The 21,831-nt window shown below is 38.5% G+C and overlaps 1 protein-coding gene across 1 annotated transcript in view; it reads right to left on the bottom strand.

Moving 5' to 3' along the window:
* Window positions 1–20,142, bottom strand: part of pik3cg (phosphatidylinositol-4,5-bisphosphate 3-kinase, catalytic subunit gamma) — a 47,253-nt gene extending 27,111 nt beyond the window's left edge. The window contains exons 1-2 of the mRNA XM_039761192.1: window positions 19,827–20,142; window positions 3,701–5,713 (exon numbers count right to left, since the gene is read on the bottom strand). Coding sequence (XP_039617126.1) covers window positions 3,701–5,701 — 2,001 coding nt within the window. The 5' untranslated portion in view covers window positions 5,702–5,713; window positions 19,827–20,142. The remainder of the gene's footprint in view (window positions 1–3,700; window positions 5,714–19,826) is intronic.
* Window positions 20,143–21,831: the final 1,689 nt, after the last annotated feature.

Here is a 21,831-nt window from a genome sequence, read left to right as displayed (position 1 = left end):
TAGTGCACAAATTCAAAACCTCTCATCTGAGTTCAGCACCCGTGTCTCTGATTTTACATTATTGGAGCTTGTTGTCTACTGCACATGTGTGTGGGATTACTTTCTCACTTTGACACAATAGCAGCCAAAGAACAAAATTCTAATTCTTTAAAATGACATTCAGATGAAGGTCAGGACAACAGTTGAGATAAAAAGGCAATTCTGTGAGCTGCTGTTGGAAGAGAGGTGTCCAAACATAAGATTATATGCCAAATAAATTGTCTGCCTTTTTGGATAAGCCTATGTATGAGAGCCAGCATTCTCTTGAATGAAAATTATTAAGTGAAAGTAGGGATCCGCCATGATTGATGTTGCCCAAGACTTGCAAACTGCTATTGCCCTGACTACTAAAATTAGAAGCTGCTTTTACTAGTCCACTGTATTAATTCTCTAATTCTTATTTGCTGTATGTTGGTTAGTTTAGTGATAGATATGGCTGTGGAACTAATTTGCAGTTACAATTACAAAACGTGGCTGTTTCTCCCATATCAGAGCACTAAAATAATACTGATATATTGCACTTGACTGGAGAAAGAAAAAAGTTTGGGCACTCCTGGTTTATTGCACTTTGGACTACTTGATATCCTGGCTTTTGTATATTTGTAATAACTTGGCCCTTTCTCCTATGTATATTTGTGATAACTTCATTCTTCAATCTTTGTAAATTTTTGATAACTTAGCTCTTTCTGTTTTGTATACTTTTGATAACTTTTCCCATTTCGCTTTGTACATTTTGTTAACTTGGCCTTTGCAAATAATACATTACCATTATGCCTACCTGGAAACAGGCAGCTGAGATGGCAATATAAGGATGGGCAAGACTAGACTCCATTTAGGTATACATTCAAAAACAATGATGACCTTAATTATTAAAGCCCAATATGAAAACCAAAATCGTTGTCGAAAAAGAAATGTTAAACATCTTGAAGAATGATTAAGATTGATAAAAAGTTTATCTGCAATCTCAGTGTTCTATAGTGAAAGATGAAAATTTACCAGATGATTTGTAGAAATTACAAATGAAGTTAGGTAGATTTTTATTAAAATGTAATACGCAGTTATATGGGGAATATATATATATATATATATATATATATATATATATATATATATATATATTTTTTTTTTTTTTTTTTCAGGTCGTTAACAGCATTTTCAACCTAATTTATATTCTGCTTTTTTTAGGTGTTCTGGTTATTTAATTGATTATTTACTAATTAGCAAGTCTAACACTGAAGTCGTTTCTGCTTTCATCATCCCGGGTGTCTGCTGTGCTGGTTGTTAATTGTCACTCTTCTTCTTTTGGCTGCTCTCGTTATCTTTCTGTCCTCTGCATCTTGTTCTGTTACACTCATCACCTGCATGTCCTCTCTCACCACATTCATAAACTTTCGCTTAGGCCTTCTTCTTTTCCTCTTCCCTGGCAGCTCTATCCTTAGCATCCTTCTCCTAATACACCCAGCATCTCTCCTCTGCACCTGTCCAAACCAATGCAATCTCGCCTCTCTGACTTTGTCTCCCAACCGTCCAACTTGAGCTGACCCTCTAATGTACTCATTTCTAATCCTATCCATCCTCATCACACCCAGTGCAAATCTTAGTATCTTTAACTCTGCTACCTCCAGCTCTGTCTCCTGCTTTCTGGTCAGTGCCAACGTCTCCAGCCCATATAACATAGCTGGTCTCACTACCATCCTGTAGACCTTCTGTTTCACTCTTGCTGATACCCGTCTGTCACAAATTACTCCTGACATTCTTCTCCACCCATTCCACCTTGCCTGCACTCTCTTCTTCACCTCTCTTCCATAATCCCCATTACCCTGTGCAGTTGATCCCAAGTATTTAAACTCATCCACCTTCACCAACTGTAGTCCCTGCATCTTCGCCGTTCCACTGACCTCCCTCTCATTTCCACACATGTATTCTGTCTTGTTCCTACTGACCTTCATTCCTCTCCTCTCTAGAGCATATCTCCAACTCTCCAAGGTCTCCTCAACCTGCTCCCTACTATCGCTACAGATCACAATGTCATCAGCAAACATCATAGTCCATGGGAACTCCTGTCTGATCTCGTCTGTCAACCTGTCCATCACCATTGCAAATAAGAAAGGGCTCAGAGCCGATCCCTGATGTAATCCCACCTCCAAATTGAATGCATTCATCACTCCTACCGCAGACCTCACCACAGTCACACTTCCCTCGTACATATCCTGTACAACTATTAAGGTTAAATGAAGGAAGCAAACTACACAGGAAAAGGTGAAAATAATAGGAAACAAAAAAAAGAATTATTTCTACTTATTTATTTCTACTTAAATCACAGAGAAATATTTCTAAATGTCTTATAAATGTAAAAAACATAATGTTGTGTTTTTCTGAATGCAGAATATGAGAAGAGTAAAAAAGACCAGCTAATTAAATGAGATCAGTTGTTATTGATTATTATGACCGACTGTGAATCTGGTTGGAACAAAAACCTGCAGCCATAGTGTGTCCCCAGGATCGAGTTTGGGAACCACAGATTTAGGCTAGACCTAGAGATGAGAAATTAACAACTTATCAATCTTAGCCAGATAAAAGTGGTCAAAACTAGAAAGTTTAAAAAGAAAACCAAAAACATTTGCTCAATATGTAAACCAAGAATCAACGTCAAAAGAGGAAGTATGCAATAATTCTTGACCCTAAACAAAGAATTACCCCTGGGCCATCTTAACATATAGGCACAATGGGCACTGGCTGGGGGCCACATGAGCTGGGTCCACAATGTTTCTGATGCCTATCTATGTTTCTGTTTTGCTATCAAAACAGAAGCCTCAAAGCACTACTTTGCCCGGGGGAATATGATGCTGTTAAGATGGTCCTGCACAGTGATTTTGGAGTGTATCTATAAATTTGGACACAGAATGTTAGTGTGCTGCCATCTTATGTAAGCAGGGAGTCATGACACAATATGTCATGTGACCCTGAGTCACACTACTTGCAACAAGCATATTAACCTTAAACAACAAGGCTTCAGTCATGCAGAAATTCACAAAATGGCAGTGTAACAATGTCATAAGCATGATGCTAACATTTTTCACTATAAAACAAACCTCAAAATAAAAATGATGTTTGGGCTTTTTTTAAGAATTAAAAAATTAAAATCATAAAATGCAAAGCCAATTTATAAAGCAAAATAAAGCATAATATTGTATAGTGAAATAATCATTTAGGCAAGAAAGAACTCACAGGAAGAATAAACTCCACAATACACAAACTAGAAATGTTATCTGTTAAACTAGCAAAACTAAGAAATGGGGTCTGCTTTGTGATCTTTTTGACTGGTAAATGAGGCAAGTTATGCCAGATGATAAGATCTGTGGTTACATGCTCGTTTGAAAATGTGCTGTAAAATCTTTCTGCTTATCCCTTTTTCTTAAGTATCTGTTACACATATATCAGACCAAACTCAAAGTTAATTTCTGTTTATTGCCTGGACTGTTTTGTGATGATATTCCACACCTTAGGATGGTAACACCTCTTACTTGATAATTACTTTAATACAAAGTAAGAAGAACGTTGGAACATTTACTCATGTTTGTGGTACATTATGAATAGATTAGGAATAGAACTAACAACAAATGTCATAAATAGGTTCAAACTAAATAAAGTAGTTGTTTACCTGTACAAGCTGCAGAAGGTATCTGAGAACATCATCATCTTCCAAATTCTCAAGTTTTCTTACAGCCATTGTGCGGACTTTTTCATCTGAGAAATTGCAGTCTAGCAGTTGCATTGCTAATCCAACATCCAGCTTATTCCGATCCCATGTGTCCTCATTTTCAAGTAGGCAATGTGTTGTGTAAACTGCAGCTTGCTTACCCCACTGCACTGAGTTGAGGAATTTTGGATATGCTTGTGGGCACTTCATGCATTCATTCTTGAAATGCCACAGCAGTTCCTTATCTTCTGGGCTCAGTGGATACAAAGGGTCAGTTTTGACAATATCCTCAAACTGTTTGCGTAAGTGGTTAGGCATATCCCGTGCTGACCTTCCACTTTCTGCTCCTGATGAATCAAGGCTTTTGGGGAGAACAACAGGATAGGCATATTTGTCAAGCATTATAACTATAGCCATGGACGATTCTTTGTCAGGGTTGGTTGCAGAAGTGAGTTTGTCTGCATTGACACTACTGTGATCTTCACTTTTCTCTGGCATTTTCCACATATGAAGGATATACTCTCCTTGTCTCAGAAGTGATCGGTGATCAATCAACAAAAGATTGACATAATAGAGAAGGCGATTCTTAGATTTGGAGTCAAAATTATTGCTGTCCTGAAAGTTACTCTTTGAGATCTGGGATTGGATTTTGCCACAGTATACCTGCAAACTTAACCGGGCTCCTTTTGGCAGATCTTTGATCTTAATATCAAACTCTAGCCAAATGTTCCATAAAACCTCTTCAGTAAATGGCTTAGAGGATGTTCGCTGTTGTGCCAGCAACTGTTGCCCATGAAAGATACTTGCTTCAACAAAAACTATTAGCTCTGAATTTCGAGGAAGAACTGGAATATCAATAGCAAGTATTTTGACTCTAAATTTCCTGTTACAGTCCCACAGTGAAATTGTGAAGAGCTTCTCGTGGTCCTTTTCTTTTATAGTCAGCTGCTCATGTGACCCTGCAACACCAGTGCAGTCATCAACTAGAGACCAGTCCTCCTTCTGGACAATATCTTTATCTGGATCTGGGGGTGACTCCAAAACAAGGTGGACTTCATCACCATTCTTCAAACACTGTCTGACCCAGTGAAAATTTTTAATTGGAACATCACCAAAAATGTATTCATCTCGACCGCAGACTCTCAGAATAAAATCTGATTCACTGTCTTCTTCTGAAATGCCAAGCAGTGCCCTCTTTTTAGCAATTTTTGTAAAAAAATTTTCAAGTATTTGTTTTGGTGTGTCATCAAGGTCGACTTTGATCGTCTGACTTGCTCTCTCTCGGTGAATGACAATTAAAATATTATTGTTACTGATCTTACTCAAAAGAAATTCTGGCATAGGCTTATTAGTTATAAAATGATCCATTGAGTACAGTTTGGCATCTCGATTGGCTAATTCAACAATTCGAGGGGTCAAAAGTTTCCGCCTAGTAAACTCAAGCTCATCGTCATGAACATTGCTGACATCTGTTACATCATAGCCTATCAGATAATTTAGATAGGACTGGTATTGTCTAGATTCTTCAGAAAGCTGTGTTCTGTGGACTAAGTGAATTTTTCCCACATCTTTTTTTAAAGCTTTCCAATAGCGTATGCAGTCAAGAGTTTGGAACACCTGATGCTTGTCATAAATTTCATACCACTGTCCTTTCTTCTGATAGAGTAATATACACTGATCAGGAGTGATCTTTTGATAGAAATCAGGGCATTCACTGATCTCAATCGCTTTCATCCACAGCTGTGTTTTAACTTGCTCAACAGTGCAGTTTCCAGTAAGATCAAGTAATACAGATTCCTGAGTTTTGTTAAATTTTCCATAAGAAGGGAGGATAAATTCCACAACTATTTGATCCATTGTAATTATGTTAGTAGAAGATACAAAAGCTTTCATTTTTCCCCTTCTTCTCTTTTTGTCTTCTCTGAAAATCACAGGCTCCTTATCCTCATTTAGCTGTTCCATGACTAAACTGAACTAGAATGAGACAAAAAAAGCATAATGAGAAAGGGTAACAAATTAGAAAATGTCTATTACAGACTGGAAATATTCCACTGCACAAGAATGTACAAGTGAGAAACAAACAAAGAAGATGCCCGTGCCTCCACAAATATAACACTTTATGTTTTCTTGTATAAATTGCCAGATCTACAGTATAATCATTAACATAATGATCACAGTCTGCTCATCAGTTCATATTGCACAATCTACCGTAAGAAATGAATGAATCAATGAATAATTCTTACTTTTAAATCACTAGATCAGTAATGCCTCTTTTTAACTTGCATCCAGGAACCAGAAATATTTTTCCCACTAATTTTTTCTGAAGATTCCCAGAATCAACAGTTACCGTAGATACTCATGTATAAGTCGAAAAATGTATGCCTTAAAATTCATTCAAAAACACAAAGTTGACTTATCCACGGGGCAACACTAATTTCATTAAATAATTCTTTAAACTGTGAAATACCGCACTTGAATTTGAGCATTAGCTTTTGCAGGTTTTAGATAACAAACATACCATTAGCTGCCAGTAGATTGCGGTAACCAGAAACATACAGTATTTCGGACCATAATGTGCACCGGATTTTAAAGCGCAATATCAATGAATGGGTCTCGATCCCGCTGTCATAAGTATCTTCGTTTGTTACATATGAAATAAACGGATTGGTACCGTAGGTGTGCAGTCGAATCGCCAAGTAATACTCTTCACAAAACAGTTTAGGCTTTATAGCGACTGAGTCTGCATGTTCTCGGAGTTCAGTCCACACCGTCTGTACGAAAGGGTTACAATGGCGCTCACGTTTGCGTCCGACAATCCCATCCTCGACACTTTTCTCCCAGTTTACTAGTGGAAAACGGTGGGACATAGTTTCCTCTTGCGTGGGTAATGTCCTAAAGGGGTTGGTGCTAATTGCGGTGGCTTTGGAAAACTCTGCTTCCAGTTCAGCGTCTATCCCTAGTTTTGTCGCCATTCACAGTTTCCTAGTTACACACTCCACCGAGAGAATGCACCAATTTTCTTTAAGTTTTACAGGCTTCGTGTCACTCACTAGTGCTGGCAGGAATAATCCCGGACGAGCCCCCAGTGTTACCTTTCCTGCCTGTCTCCGGACCGTGGTCGGGGTGACGCAGGGGAGCTTCTCCTTCTTCGTGTCCAGTGGTGTGAAGCTCCAGGGCCAAAGCAACGTGCTCTGGGGTAAAACCCTGTCCCTGAGTTCCTTTCTTCTAATTTACAGCAGGGAGTGACATACAAAGCTTGACTGCTCAATGGTTGACTTTATTATCTCCTTCTTTTTAAGGTGCCTGTTTTAGCTTCACAGAGACCAAAACACGGGAGCCCCACCACGCCATCAACAAACACTCAATCCCAAAACTCCACCCACATCCCACATTCAGTATAATTGGGATGTCAGGCTGCTATTTTAAGCTCTGATCCCAACAAGAGTCAGACTTTGAAGGATTTGAAGAAGACACTTAGGGCCACTTTATTATATGTGAGGGATTTGAATACGAATTTAATTGAATTATTCTAACTGTAAGTAAATGAATAAAAATGTTTTTGGAGTTTTAATTTTGGCTTACTAAAATTCTTCAAAGATTAAAATGTTGAAAGTCTGGGCCTAGGTACATTGGGTATAATTATGAAATTCAAAGAATTTGATAGGCTGTCAAGCTTTACCCTCGACTTATACGCGGGTCATAACAAATTTTATAATTTTCAGCTTAAACAATACACTAGACTTATCTGCGAGGTCGACTAATAGGCGAGTATCTTCAGTAGTTCCTACTCCATACATGAAAGATGTGCTGGCCTGGTAATGCTTCATGTAGGGCATGGTGATGTCACAACCACTGACACCTATGGTGTCATGTAGATAACAAATCTGTACCTTGACTATTTTTAAACACATCAACGAGTGTAGTGCCCTGCAAATAACGTGGATGCACTTATCAGGTACATTCAGTACAACTTAGAAAGTATGATCCACACTTATAACTAGGGCCCATGATTTACCGCGGCAAGAAATCGTAAATTCGGTGACATGTTTTTTTTAATTCTGCGGCGTACCGCGGCGCGGCAAATGCAGAACTCCATAAGACTAATTCATAACCCAAGCAAAATAAATGCAATTTTTCTTATTCTTAATCCTTAATAATAATCAATCATAATTCGTAATACTAATCAAATATAGGTATATCAAAGCGTTCACATCCGCACATTTTAATCCACAGATATGCTTTAGGCAAACGATGCTGAAACATATGTAGGCATAATATTATTCTCAACAAACTATCAAATAATGTTTCTAAAGTTATTGTTTATTTATTGTTGAAGAAAACGTCACTGTAAGCTCATAGGTTTTCTTGTGACTGAGAATATCGCAGAGGCAGTCTATCCTCTAAGGCACGCCAAAAGGCAGTGATATCCGCTGGAATTACTTCACTAGATGCTATGTCCGGATAAGCTTGCCATTCATCTGCTGCAGCCATCATTGTTGGCACTGATTATGCATGATCAGCTAAATTCTTTGATAAGAGTGGTAGCTGCCATGGATCAAATAGTCTCACAGATCTGAATAAATCTATTGCCGGCTGTTTGGTTCCTACAAAATATTCTTCAAGTTTAGCAGCAGCATTGTGCTTTGCATCTTCACAGCTGCTGGTTGCAATTTGGCAATTCGGACGATTTCAAGCAAGACAGTAAGTCAGACACTTTGTTGTAGACATTGACAGCCATAAGTGACTGTGTCTCAAAAGAAGTCAGAGTGTTCATAATTGGCTGGTTGTGAACAGATACAAATTCAAGTTCAGCTCTCAGCTTGTTAAGTTTATCAGTACTTTGCAGCAACACCGACAGCTTCTTTAACTGGACTGTAGATCCACTGTGTTCGATTTCAGTAGCAACGAACGAGATATTAATGAGATGATGCAATAGGCTAAAGAAAGAACTTAAAGAAGTAATCAAAACTAATCATACTAATATTAATATGCCTCAAATGGTGAGATTTCATTCAGATTTGGTATTTTCCGTGGCAGTTAGGTTAATTCCACAGTGTGGCGTTTTACCGCTGCAAAACCCTAAATTCCACGGGCCGCAGTAAATCGTGGGCCCTACTTATTACCAAATATGAAGAAACTGGCAGAGGCAGGCAATTTTAGAACACCAGGGGCCTCATGTATAAACGGTGCGTACGCACAGAAATGTTGCGTAAGAACTTTTCCACGTTCAAATCGTGATGTATAAAACCTACACTTGGCGTAAAGCCACGCACTTTTCCACGGTACCTCATGGCTTGTCGTACGCAAGTTCTCCACTCGGTTTTGCAAACTGGCGGCACCCAGCGTCAAAGCAATGGTACTGTTCCTGTGTGGTTACTCATTATTTTCATGACGCGGCTTTATAAATACACAGAAACTAACCGCATATTGTTTATTAGTGTAATGCATCTGATTGTAATTAACTCGTAACAATATAATGGTCCAGGGAACAGCCATAGTATTCCAAATACCATAACTGCTTTAGCGTTGTTACTCTCACTTCTTCTTCTTCTTCTTTCAGCTCCTCCCGTTAGGAGTTGCCACAGCGGATCATTTTTTTCCATATTACTCTCACTGCACGACTCGGAGTATTTATATCACTGTATCTGAGTGTGAATCACAGCAGCAGCTGATCGGAAAGAGAATTATCGGTATACAGCTTTAAGGACACGCTGTCTCAGCCACTGCAAAATGTTTTAAAGCCTTTCCTGTACAGACCTCGCGGTTCAGAAACAGTTTAATCCCAAGAACTTTAAATGCACTCAATCAATTGCTCCTTGTAGAACGATTTGTACTTATAAGCACAATCACCTCACTGTAAACTTGCACTACAGTTATAATATCTCACAACCTGAGCCACTTTATAAAGCGTATTTACATATGATGACGATATCATTTTTAAGGTGAAATGAAGCAAAATATGTTTGTTAAATTATACACATAAAACTTTAACTTCATTTAAATAATCTATATTCTTCACTGGGAGTGTCGTGAAGGATAGAATAATTAAACATGTACTACGAAGATATTTCAATGTTCTTTAAACGTTTTGAAGAATCGGCGCTAAGCTTACAGATGGCTTAACGTCTATTACAGAGCTGATTGTATGCCGATCGGTTACTTGGGGAAAGAAAAGCAAGGACTGCAGTGGCGGCTACGCCAATATATATTGAATATAAAACAGAAAGAGAAAATAACAACACAGCTAAAAACGCAGCGACAAATTTCGACAAAAGATAAATGCTTGTCATGAGCACGAGGCTCATGAAACACATGTTTAATAATGTGCTTTAGCTCCTATCATCATGAAAATGACATCACGTATACATCTCAGTATTTTAGTTATTCAGAGAGCTGTAATATCACAAATGTAATGGACTCTGTGTCCAGTTGGAGGAAGAGAGCCAGTTTAAGAAGCAAGTAGTGATTCACACACATAGATCACATACAGTAGAAGATCAAATACAAAACAAAGCATTTAACGTGCTACTTTAATTACGATGTAATTTTGAGAAACTGGTTAATTAAACGATTTTAAGATGAAGTTTATAATGTTCTACTAAATGACAAAATAAACTACGTGATTAAAGTGGAAAATTCGAGATTAAAGTTGACATTTCGTGCTTTTTCCCCACCGTGTGCCTTTTGTCTCTGTACCCTAATAAACTTTCATATGACACTCAGACAGTGGGCTTACAACTCTTCTTTTCACGGCAACTTTGATATGTGACTTCTTTTTTATTTCCGGCACTGTGCGATTTTGTGAATGTGAGCTTTCAAGTTTCTCCAACACGCTATGTCACTCGATCAACTTCATTTTGTTGATTATACCACGGTTTATTTGAACAAATAGTATGTTTTTTCTTTGCCTCCACTTGGTATTCGCTGAAATTCTTATATTTTCCCCGTGCTTTTCCCATTGTCTTTTCACAGAAGGCTGCGCTTAAGGGCGATTTATATTGATTTGCATATTCAAAGAGGCGTAATTCTGGGAGGATTTGGGGCGTTACAAAATGCGCGTCACGCGTTAGTTTTCACGCTGATCGGGATTTATGTAACGGAAGGACGTGGAAGTTGGAGTACACACAGATTCCTGCATCTGGATTTTTCTGTGCGTAAGCACATTTCGGCTTTTGTGCTTACCCCATGTTATAGTGCGAGTTCTACGCACGGCGTTATACATGAGGCCCCAGAACATTAGAACAATCTAGATGAGAACAGGTCATTCAGCACAACAAAAGCTTGGCCATTCCTGTCCACTTAATTATTCTAAAAAAAACATTGAGTTGAGTTTTGAAAGTCCCTAAAGTCATACTGTCTACTACACTACTTGGTAGCTTATTCCAAGTGTCTATGGTTCTCTGTGTGAAGAAAAACTTCCTAATGCTTCTGTGAAATTTACCCTTAGCAAGTTTCCAACTGTGTCCCCTTGTTCTTGATGAACTCAATTTTAAAATAAGTCTTAATCCACTGTACTAATTCCCTTCATAATTTTAAGCACTTCAATCATGTCACCTCAATCCTCTATTGCTAAAACTGAAAATGCTCAGCTCTTTTAATCTTCCTATAGCCTTGGAATCAGCCCAGTCGCTCTTCTCTGGACTCTTTCTAGTGATGTTATGTCCTTTTTGTAGCCTGGAGACCAAAACTTCACACAGTCCTCCAGATGAGGCCTCACCAGTGCATTATAAACATTGAGCATAACCTCCTTGGACTTGTATTATACACACCATGCTATATAACTTAACATTCTGTTAGCCTTCTTAATGGCTGAAAACAGTTGAAAAGTTGATAGTGTAGAGTTCACTGCAACTCCTAGATCCTTTTCATAACGTGTACTCTCGATTTTCAGCCCTCCCATTGTGTATTCAAAGTTTCCTAACATTTTTACTTCCTATGTATAATACTTTCCTTTTACTAACATTAAACGTCATTTGCCACAAATCTGCCCAAGACTGTATGCTGTCCAGGTCCACCTGTAATGATTGAAACAGATTCCAGATTATCTGGCAATCCACCTATCTTGATATCATCTGCCCAACTTAACCAGCTTGTTACTTATAGTACATTCCTATCCAAATCACTTATACATATTAAAAATACCAGCGGCCCTAGCACTAACCCCTGTGGAACACCACTCTTTACATCTGCCAGTTCTGATGAGGTTCCTCGCACCATCACCTTCTGCTTCCTGTGTCTGAGCCAATTCTACACCCATCTAAAAACATCACCCTGAACTCCCACTTCTTTTAGTTTGATGCCCAACCTCTCATGTGGCACCTTATCAAATGCTTTCTGAAAGTCCAGATAAATAATATCATATGGTCCACTTTGATGGTACCCTTTTTTGCTTCCTCACAGAATTCCAGCATGTTGGTAAAACATGATCTCACTCTACTGAACCCATGCTGACTGCTCAGAATAACTCCTGTCCTTGCCATGTGTTTCTCATTCTTTTCCTTAATAATTCCTTCCATTAATTTTCCTGTGATGCACATTAAGCTTACTGGCCTATAGCTGCTTGGATTTGCACGGCCACCCTTTTAATATAATGGGATAATATTTGCCATTTTACAGTCGTTCAGAATTGCAGTGTGCAATAACTTCCTAAAATATGTGTCAAGGGTTTAAATATGTACTCAGTAAACTCCTTAAGAACTTAAGGGTAAATATCTTAGCAATCATAAAGACTACAAAAAAACCCTCAATCAGGAATATACTGTACAAGTGCAGCAAAAAGAAACAATTATTATTGTGGTAATTACCTCCATTATCTTCAAAACTAAGAGAAGTGGAGCAGTAAAAAGTGGTGTGAGACAGGTGCAGACGGGTAGAAAACGTGGAGGTCGAGAGTGGGCCTTGATAGTGATGCTCTTGCTGAGTGCTCAGGGAGCAGAGGGACAAAAGGGCTCTGAGGGATTGTTTCATGAATTCTGAGACATGGCGGCAGTATGACGGTGCCAAGCTTGGGCATCAAAGTGAGTGACCGACTGAGGCGGCTGGGACACAACCGATAAAATGGTTGACCACATATACTAGAGTCTCAGCCTCACTGCGGAGATTAGCAGAGTGAAGACAGTTTTGAAGAAAGGCACTGAGACTTGTAAGAGGACTGAAAAATAACCTGATTTTAAATTTCTAATTTCTATTCTGGCTTTTAATCTTGATATGGATTATTTAATTTCATTTATTTTACTCCCAAGGAAAGACACTGCTTTTATGGATTATTTATTTATTGCACACTTAATTGTCTGGATAGTTTTAAATAAAAACCAGAAAGCACTCTGATGCATCAGCTTTGATTGTTTGAGTCCTCACTGCACTAGTCATGTATGAATAGTAATCGGTCATTGGAGAAACCTTATTAATTGTAATAGCATAGCTGAAACCTGTTTTTCTGTTCACCTGAGTTGCAAGGATACAGGCGTTCCTAAAGATCAGTTCTGGGTTCACAAATGACCAAAATGAAACATTTTTCTCAAGAATCATTTCAGTTAATTCCATGTAATAGATTGCCAAGAAACTGAAGATTTCCTACAAATGTGTCTATTACTGTCTTAAAAGAAGAGAGCAAACTGGATCTAATCAGGATAGAAAAAAGAGGAAGACCCAGTTGGGTAACTGCACAACAAAATAAGGAAACCAGAGTCTGTAGTTTGAGAAAAAAATGCCCTGCAGGTCCTCAGCTAGCTTCTTCCTTAATTACATGGTGAATACCAGGTTCATCTACAACAGTGAAAAGATGACTCTGAGATTCTGCTTTTCCATTCATCTTCCATCCAATGTCTATATTCTTCTGCTCATTTTAATCATTTCTTTTTATTTTCCAGTTTCACATAAAACTTCTTCTTTGAAACTCTGCCTCTAAGGCCATGAACTATCAGAATGTGCTACTGAAGCATGTGCCAGCCTAGCCATTAACTGCTCTATTGTTCTTCCTATACTATATCATACTTTGCTCCAACTCCCTGCCAGGTCCAGCAGAGGAGCACTAGGAAAAACCAAAGGCTCGGGCTGGTGTGCTTCAAGTGTTACACGTCAAAGCAAATTCTGTCTTTTTGTTTTTACCTTTTAATGAAGGTAGGATTGTCCTTTATGGGAAGAGGCCCATAAAGATAAAGATAAAAGATACAGATAAAACAAATATACAGATAAAAAGGTCTAGGAGAGAGATTTACTTGAACAAGAACCTTTTAGGATTTTAAGTGTCTTTGAGAATCAAAGGTACAATAGGCAGTAGAGACATGATAATTTGCAGGGGGTGATAGCTAACTTTCTCTAGAAAATACTCTTCATGTAAGAGTAATTAAAGACCAGATGCCATCTAATTAATTAATCTAATGTCAGATTTGTATTCAGGCTTTTTTGTAATCAAATTGTGAAAGGCAACAGCAAAACTTTCAAGAAGGATCTTTCAGTCTACATAAAGGGTATGCAACATGCAAAAACATATGCAAAGCAAAAATAGTATTTGAATAAAACCAAATGCCTGTTACCTGTAAGAGTCAGTTAACTTAATGTCAACAAGTTCAGCACAGAACATGTGCTGTGTTATCCTCAACTTAAAATGACAGAGAAGAAATAATACTGACAGTCCTACCATTATTTAAAAATTGTAGCCTAAAGTTATTTTTAAATGAGTGAAAAAACATGTCTGGTCTTTCTTCTTTGAAAGGCTACTAATCATCAAAATGCTCTTACTGTGTGACCCTGCCATATCTCACAGAGAAGGAAATGTAGGTTAAGCTTTTGGTGAGCTGCATGAACTCGAAATAATTTGGATTTCCTGTTACTGTATTTGCATAGGTGCTCCTCCATCCATGAATTAACTACAGGGCCTGCCCTAATATTTAACCCATGCTTATAATAAACTCTGATGTGATGAGGCACATTCTAAACATATTAGAATTTTGTAACATCTCCAGCGGTGTAGGAGCTCAAAATTATGGTGAAAATTGTTATGGATCACAAACTATTATGTCAGACTAGGTGAATTTCCAGTTATAATAGTATATGACAGCATTTGATCACAGAATGAGTGCAGATTGACAATGAAACATACAATTACAGTTCTACAATGATGTCTGTTTTACTACCTTAGCAAATGCTGCACTTAGTCGAAGAAGAATTAAAATTTAACTTGAACTGATCAGTCAGATTTGCTACCCTTTCCAGGGTGCATTATGAATAAGTTTGAGTTAAGGTAAATAATTGGACAAAAGGATTTTGAGAATGTGATGTTATTTTTTGTTAAATGGAGCAGATTAGTGGGTCACATTGAAATAGGCTTTAAAAATGATCTCTGCTTTGATGTGTACTATTTTCATTTTCAAAAGTGGTGATGCAAGATTTGCAAAAAATAACGGAACGTTTAATAGCTGTTACATATTTAGTTTTATTCAGAAGAAAACATCTTTTAAAGTTACAGGGTTATCCTTATGCAAGGCAAGGCAAAGAGGTCTAACTGGGACACCAGTACATCACAAGACACTATCACACACACTCCTAGACACGAATATATCACAGTGATTTACCCAACATCTTTGGGATACAGAAATAGACCAGAACACCCATGTGAACATGGTGAAAACATGCATATTCTTTACAGATAGAGACGAGACCATTACTTGAATCCTGATTATTAGAGCACTGAGATAGAAATGCTAAACATAGGAGGGCCATATTACACTCACAAAAAATATAAAATTTCAATGTTCCTTTTATGGCTACCTCAAGTACATTTCCTTCAAATAATTTCAACATGGTGCAGTAGTAGCACTGCTGACTCACAGTAAGGAGACCTGTGTTCGCTTTCCTGTGTGGAGATTGCATGTTCTCCCCGTGTCTGTGTGAGTTTCCTCCGGTTGCTCCCCACACTCCAAAGACATGCAGGTTAGGTGCAATCCTAAATTGTCCTTCGTGTGTGTGTATGTGCCCTGTGGTGGGCTGGCGCCCTTCCCGAGGTTTGTTACCTACCTTGCGCCCTGTGTTGGCTGGGATTGGTTCCAGCAGACCCCCGTGACCCTGTAGTTAGGATATAACATTCTTTTAAAACTGAGACTTGTTATACAAAGAAATCACTATGAGCTCAGACTGCTCCATTATTAAGGTAACATAACATTCCTAAATCAGAATAACCCAGTTCTGAGTTGCGGATGGTTGGAGACATCACACACTCACATTTACATAGGGCAAATTTAGAATTTTTATAGACCTGACACTCATGTAGTTGGGATGTGGGAAGAAAACCAGAATATCCACAGGAAAACTCATGCATGTATGGGAAGAACGTGCAAACTTCATATAGCCAAACCACTGGGCACAGGATGTGAACTGCGAATGCTGAAATAATGAGACAGCAATGCTAACTATTAGCTCCATTACTTTTGCTGGACAATATGAACATACTTTCACAGCAACAATGGATACTTCAGGTTTGTTTCTCTCTGTCCACCTTGTCGTTTAATTCTATTTCTTAAAAATAAACTATCCAAACATGATCACTTTGTTTTTTTTCACACACTGTGGTTTAAAGACATTGCCCAAATGTGTGTTAAACCGTCTAGTCTGGCAACTGTTCTCACTTTATTTGTAAACTTTTCCAGACATACCAACACTAGAAAAATTATTTCTGGTAGAGGGCAGTACCCTTTGAAAAAAAATGTTAGCTGTACAGTTAAACAATTTGTTGATGACTTTTTCTAGACCTGTGTTGTTGCAAACTACAAAACTTAGGAAAATGTATGCATGATGTGTGGGAGTCAGGGAGGAAAGGCTGAATTTGTTGGAACTTAATTGAGACACATTCATACACACATCATACAATGTGTACATTTATACTCATCAGTTCACACAGACTTCCCTCAGGACACCAAGTATTAATGTAAAGCAGGGAATACTTTTTTATTGCTCCGTCTATCTATCTATGGTTTATAATGTTTTGTCTGTATGTTTATCTCCTTGGTCCTCTAGTATTAATAATATAAATGGATAAATATCGTTAAAGTGTTCAGTTTCAAAACTGGACAATCTTACTTTTTTCTCTTGATGCGCAACTATTACTATTTTACTTTTTGCCAGTGTAGCGCTAGAATTTTACTGCCATAGCCATAGCTGTAAGTGGTACCTCTAAACCTTATATTATATATATATATATATATATAGCGGAAACCCGGTTTACGAGTAACTTGGTTTGCGAGTGTTTTGCAAGACGAGCAAAATTTTTTAATACATTTTGACTTGATAAACGAACGATGTCTTGCAATACGAGTAGTATGGATACACTTTCTCTGCTGAGCGTCATGTGATCACAACTGAGCTGATGGTCGGTCGGTCGGTCTCTCTCTCTCTCTCTCATCGCTCTCCCGCGCAGTGCGTCTCTCTCTCTCTCCTTATCGCTCTCGCTTGCCCGCATGTCTCTCTCTCATTATCTCGCTCGCCCAGCGCGTCTCTCTCTCTGTCTCTCTGGCAATCGTCTCCTATTCTCCGTCTGAGTCTGCGTGCCTCACTCATATAGTCAACATCTGTACGAGCATATACTGTTTACTACAGCATTGTGACTGTGTGTGTGTGTGTGTGTGTGCGCGCGCACGTGTGCGCTGTGAAGTTCGAGTCCCCATCTTGCTCCCCAAAACACGAAGCTGAGTCTCAGTGCTTTAACAACACCAGCATTATTCAGCTTGAAACAGCAACAGCGCTATTTATTGTAGCGGGATCTTTATAATGTTCCTTGTATCACCCATTGACGGCAGGCGCTTATAGCATGTCTGCCATCTTTTTGGATGCGCTTATACGGCGAAATGCTACAGCGCTGGGAGTCTGCGATTGCTTTGGGATGCTCTTCCGCGTGTCGTCCCGTTGGGTGGAATCCCACATGAGTTTAGAAACTCACACCAGCCATGATTCTTTTTAAAGGTAAAGTGCAGGTTAATTTGTATTATGTATTTTACTTTATATTTTGTATTAATCATTTTTATATGAATAGTTTTGGGTTGTGGAACGAATCATCTGAGTTTCCATTATTTCTTATGGGGAAATTCACTTTGATACACGAGTGCTTTGGACTGCGAGCATGTTTCCGGAACGAATTATGCTCGCAAACCGAGGTTCCACTGTATATATATATGAAAGTTTTGAGGATTTTATTATATGTATATTACATTGAAAAGAGTGTGGGCAAGGGTGAATCTTCATCCTCCTTGGTGTTTAGATAAACTTATATTATAACAAACAGTTGGGGGGGGGGTTCCTCCTTGATGTTTCAAGCATACTGAGGAACATAGGTTAGAAAGGAGCTGGCAGGTGTTGGCTTAGTGTTGTATCGAGTCAAAATGTGTTTCTATATTGAGTCTGTAATGTTTAAAAAAAATGCAGACCCCCAAGCGTTTGCCGCCCTAGGCTGACCACCTAGCTCACCTAAATGGTAAAGCCAGCCCCGCATTTGGTTGATAATTATATGCTAGGCACCTTACATATTTATGATACCACAGTTTCCAGATAAATGTTACATTTGGAACCCACACACATAAAGTGACACACTCAGGGTCACACAGTGGGTTGAACTGAATTGGGAGCTGTGTAGCTTTACAGTCCAAACCACAAAATGGAGTTTACATCCTGCTGCCTTATGGGGGCCCCTGGCTGGCTAAATATTACACACGGAATGCTTCAGGGGAGTTTAGGAGGGCTATCTGGTTAATGGACTACTGTATCTCGTTTGGGAAGTGGAACTAAATATGCCACATGAAAAATGCATGTGTTGGCACTCGACTTTGTTTTATATCATGTATTTTGATTTGCATATTACTATCACTGGATTCAATGGCTTTGTTAATGTCAATGTCAATTTAATTATTGAGCACATTTAAAACATCAGTAATGCTGTAGCCAAAGTGTTTTACATTAAAACATAAATAAAATAAATAGAAATAAAGTACAATAAAACAAAATACATTCAGCAGTGAGTTAAAGAAAAAGAATAAAGATGACTAAGAGTAGGGAAACCATCAGTATCAGTGAATGTCACTGAAAGCTAGAGAATAGAAAACTTGCTTGATGGAAACTTACCATAGCCACACTATCAGGTTTTTTTCTCAGTGTGTCAAATCATGAACTAAGATTGACATTTAAAACCGGATGACACTACTACTATTGTCTGTATCTGCAATGGAAGTATGAAGGACTTGAGTGTGTTTCTCTGCGGCTTGATGATTTTAATTGATGTGGAGTACAGTAATGTAAACTTCAGGAAGGGGCGCCTTTTCCCCCCAATAAAAACTGTCTATTTGTTTTATTAAATAATTCACATTTGGATAGTCTAATACAGACCATGTTGACAACCTTGGAATGTCTGCTAAAATTGCGATAGACTCTTTTGTAAAACGGATGGGGTCCATTTCAGGGTCAGGAGCGTCACCCTTAGCTTGACTTTACAGTGTACAACAAACGATTTGCAACAGAACACTTCCTGACACCTAGTATACTAATTGTAATCCTGAGCCCATTTCCACATGTTCATCTGTGCGATATATCAACCCCCTAAGATAAGAGCAGCAGCAAACCGTCCTCCTGATGACAACCTGCGCAGCATCTCGCGCCCCCGGCTTCTCCTTCTTCTTTTTGCACAAGAACAAGAGACTAGCAGCAGGTAAGAGTGTGAAACAAAAGGCCGGTGATATCGATGCCCTCCATCCATTCACCGATTAAAAAGCACACCCTTTAGCTGAATACCAGTTTCTCAGCAGCCACTTCTTCTTTTCTCAGCAGTTTCTACAGAGGAAGTTTGCGAATGCAGGAAGCCGGACGCGTTCTCTGCTGTGCCTTTTTGTAGATTTTAATCTTATATTCGCTTTTGTCGAAAATGCAAAACAGAAAAGGTGCCGATAGCACATGCCTTGATATGCGTCAAGTTCGATAAAGCTACATACAGCTGCAGTTGGTACCACAAGCGGTGTCGGCATACAAGCGTATTGCGAGAAAAAGCCCACCCGGTGTTTCTCGACCCTCACGCTAAGATAACGGGCAGTGTCGGCGATCTGCAGGGTCTTACCGTAAATCAGGAGCGTGAACCGGCGTGAGTCCTCGGAGAGGTATGCTGAGCAGCTCGTATTCCACATTGATGCAGCTTTTGGGAACCGAAGACAAGTTGCCAAGTAGCCGGATTTTTTTTTCTTGCAACCTTGGAAAGTTTCCCCACCCCTCCCTTAACAATTCCTGTTTCTAAACTCTGCAGCTAGCGACACGCAAGCGTCCGATTGGTTATCTATTTTTACGTATGCTTTCATTTCAGAAGCGCCCGAATGTTTGTAGTTTCTGTCCGTCTAACTTCATCTTTGAAAATTAACGGCATAGTCAGGGTGTCTTAGAATAAACAACAGTTGCGATAGTCAAAAAGGCTGCAGAAATGACAACAGTAACGCTTTAGTTTAGATACTCCGAATACTCATTTTACTCTTATGTAACTAGACCTGAACAAAGGCTTCTTTTAGTCTTAAAGATTACGGTTACAAAGCAATAGGAAATAATAGGCCTTTTATCTCTGCACAGTGTGGCATTTGATAAGCGGCTAAAATTACTTATGAATATGAAGGATTTGATATGTCTTGTTCTTAATTATGCAATATCAGAGGGAATACGTTTTACTTAAGTCACCTCAGACCGTTCCAAAGAAGTTATTTTATGTACGCCACATTGCAGAGTTGAATAATCAGTTTACTGATGTCATTAACATTAAAAGAAGCCTTTCTTAAGGTCCTCTTACATAAGAGTAAACAAGTAATACATGCATTTATGCAGTACTGATACTAAAGTGTTACCAAGAAAACAAATTAACTTTAGCAGAAACAAATGAATGTAATTGTAAGGGGGCAGAGAGGCTAACATACACAATTTGTTGTGAAGTGTTCCATACGTAAGTTACATTTATTGAAAAGCACTTTATAATATATTGGAGTCTGGAAACCAGACAATACCACAGGAGGAAAGCTGGTGGAGGATACACATTTAAAAATTAATAAAAAAAATAACACACTGTACCTACAAAGCTCATTTAGGCTCCACCTAAGGGTGTTTTCTTATCCTCATCCTGTATGGCAGGATAGGCTACATAAATTTATTCTTAACTAGTAAAATATACTTTTGGTTTATGGACAGAGGTGTGACAAGAACATCATGTGTGGGTGGGCATTTGGCTTGTCTCTGGGGGCAAAACATATCCATCCATCCATCCTCATTTTTGTAGTGGGGTCAAATAATAATAACAACAGTTTTATATAACATATAAAAGCAAAAATTGTGGCATAAATCATAACCTATTATTCAATAAAATTAACAGAGGCAATAGAACTTGTATTATTATTTTTTGTGAACAAATATAGAACTACATCTACAAAGTAAATATCAATAAAGTCAAATGTATACAACATATGAGAGCAAGTACAGAAACATGGCTCATTGTAGTCATTAGGGAGGCTATATGATATCAGTTTCCAGTGTTTAATCTGGATATTATCTATAGGACCGGTCTGCAGTTACTCTTGGCAAATTTTGAAATAAATTCATTCATGTCTAGATGTTCTGTGATGTTTTTCTCATATGCCAGAATGACTAAATTTCTCTTCCTTGAATGCAGCATTGTTCGGCGGACTGGAGTGAGAATGTGGTTCAAAGTAGAGAAAGAGCTCTCACATGCAGCTGATGACACACCAATGATGAGTGCTGTGACATATAGCAAATGCAACAAAGGGAAGGCCTCTTTGTACTGCTGAATGTGTTTGCATGCTTTAGAGAGATTAGCATCAGCTGGCAGTTTATTAATCAACATTGCTTTTGCCACAACAATTTCATTTTGCAAGCTCATGCTGTTTTGCTCTGTGCCTGCAAGTGCATGAAGTGGTTTCAGGAGAAAATGATCAAGAAATAATTCTGATTTTGGCAGGAGAAGCGATGTGGCCCTCAATAATTCAACATTTCTCTGAGAGAATCTTGTCTCCATTTCCACAATAGCTCTATCAAGAATGCTGAACGTAGCCCTTTTAAAAGTCTGATTAGGAGCA

Source organism: Polypterus senegalus, chromosome 8 (genome assembly GCF_016835505.1).
Source record: "Polypterus senegalus isolate Bchr_013 chromosome 8, ASM1683550v1, whole genome shotgun sequence".
Taxonomy (NCBI): Eukaryota; Metazoa; Chordata; class Cladistia; order Polypteriformes; family Polypteridae; genus Polypterus; species Polypterus senegalus.
The sequence above is the reverse complement of the archived record's forward strand: the minus strand, read 5'-3'. Positions and strand labels throughout refer to the sequence as shown.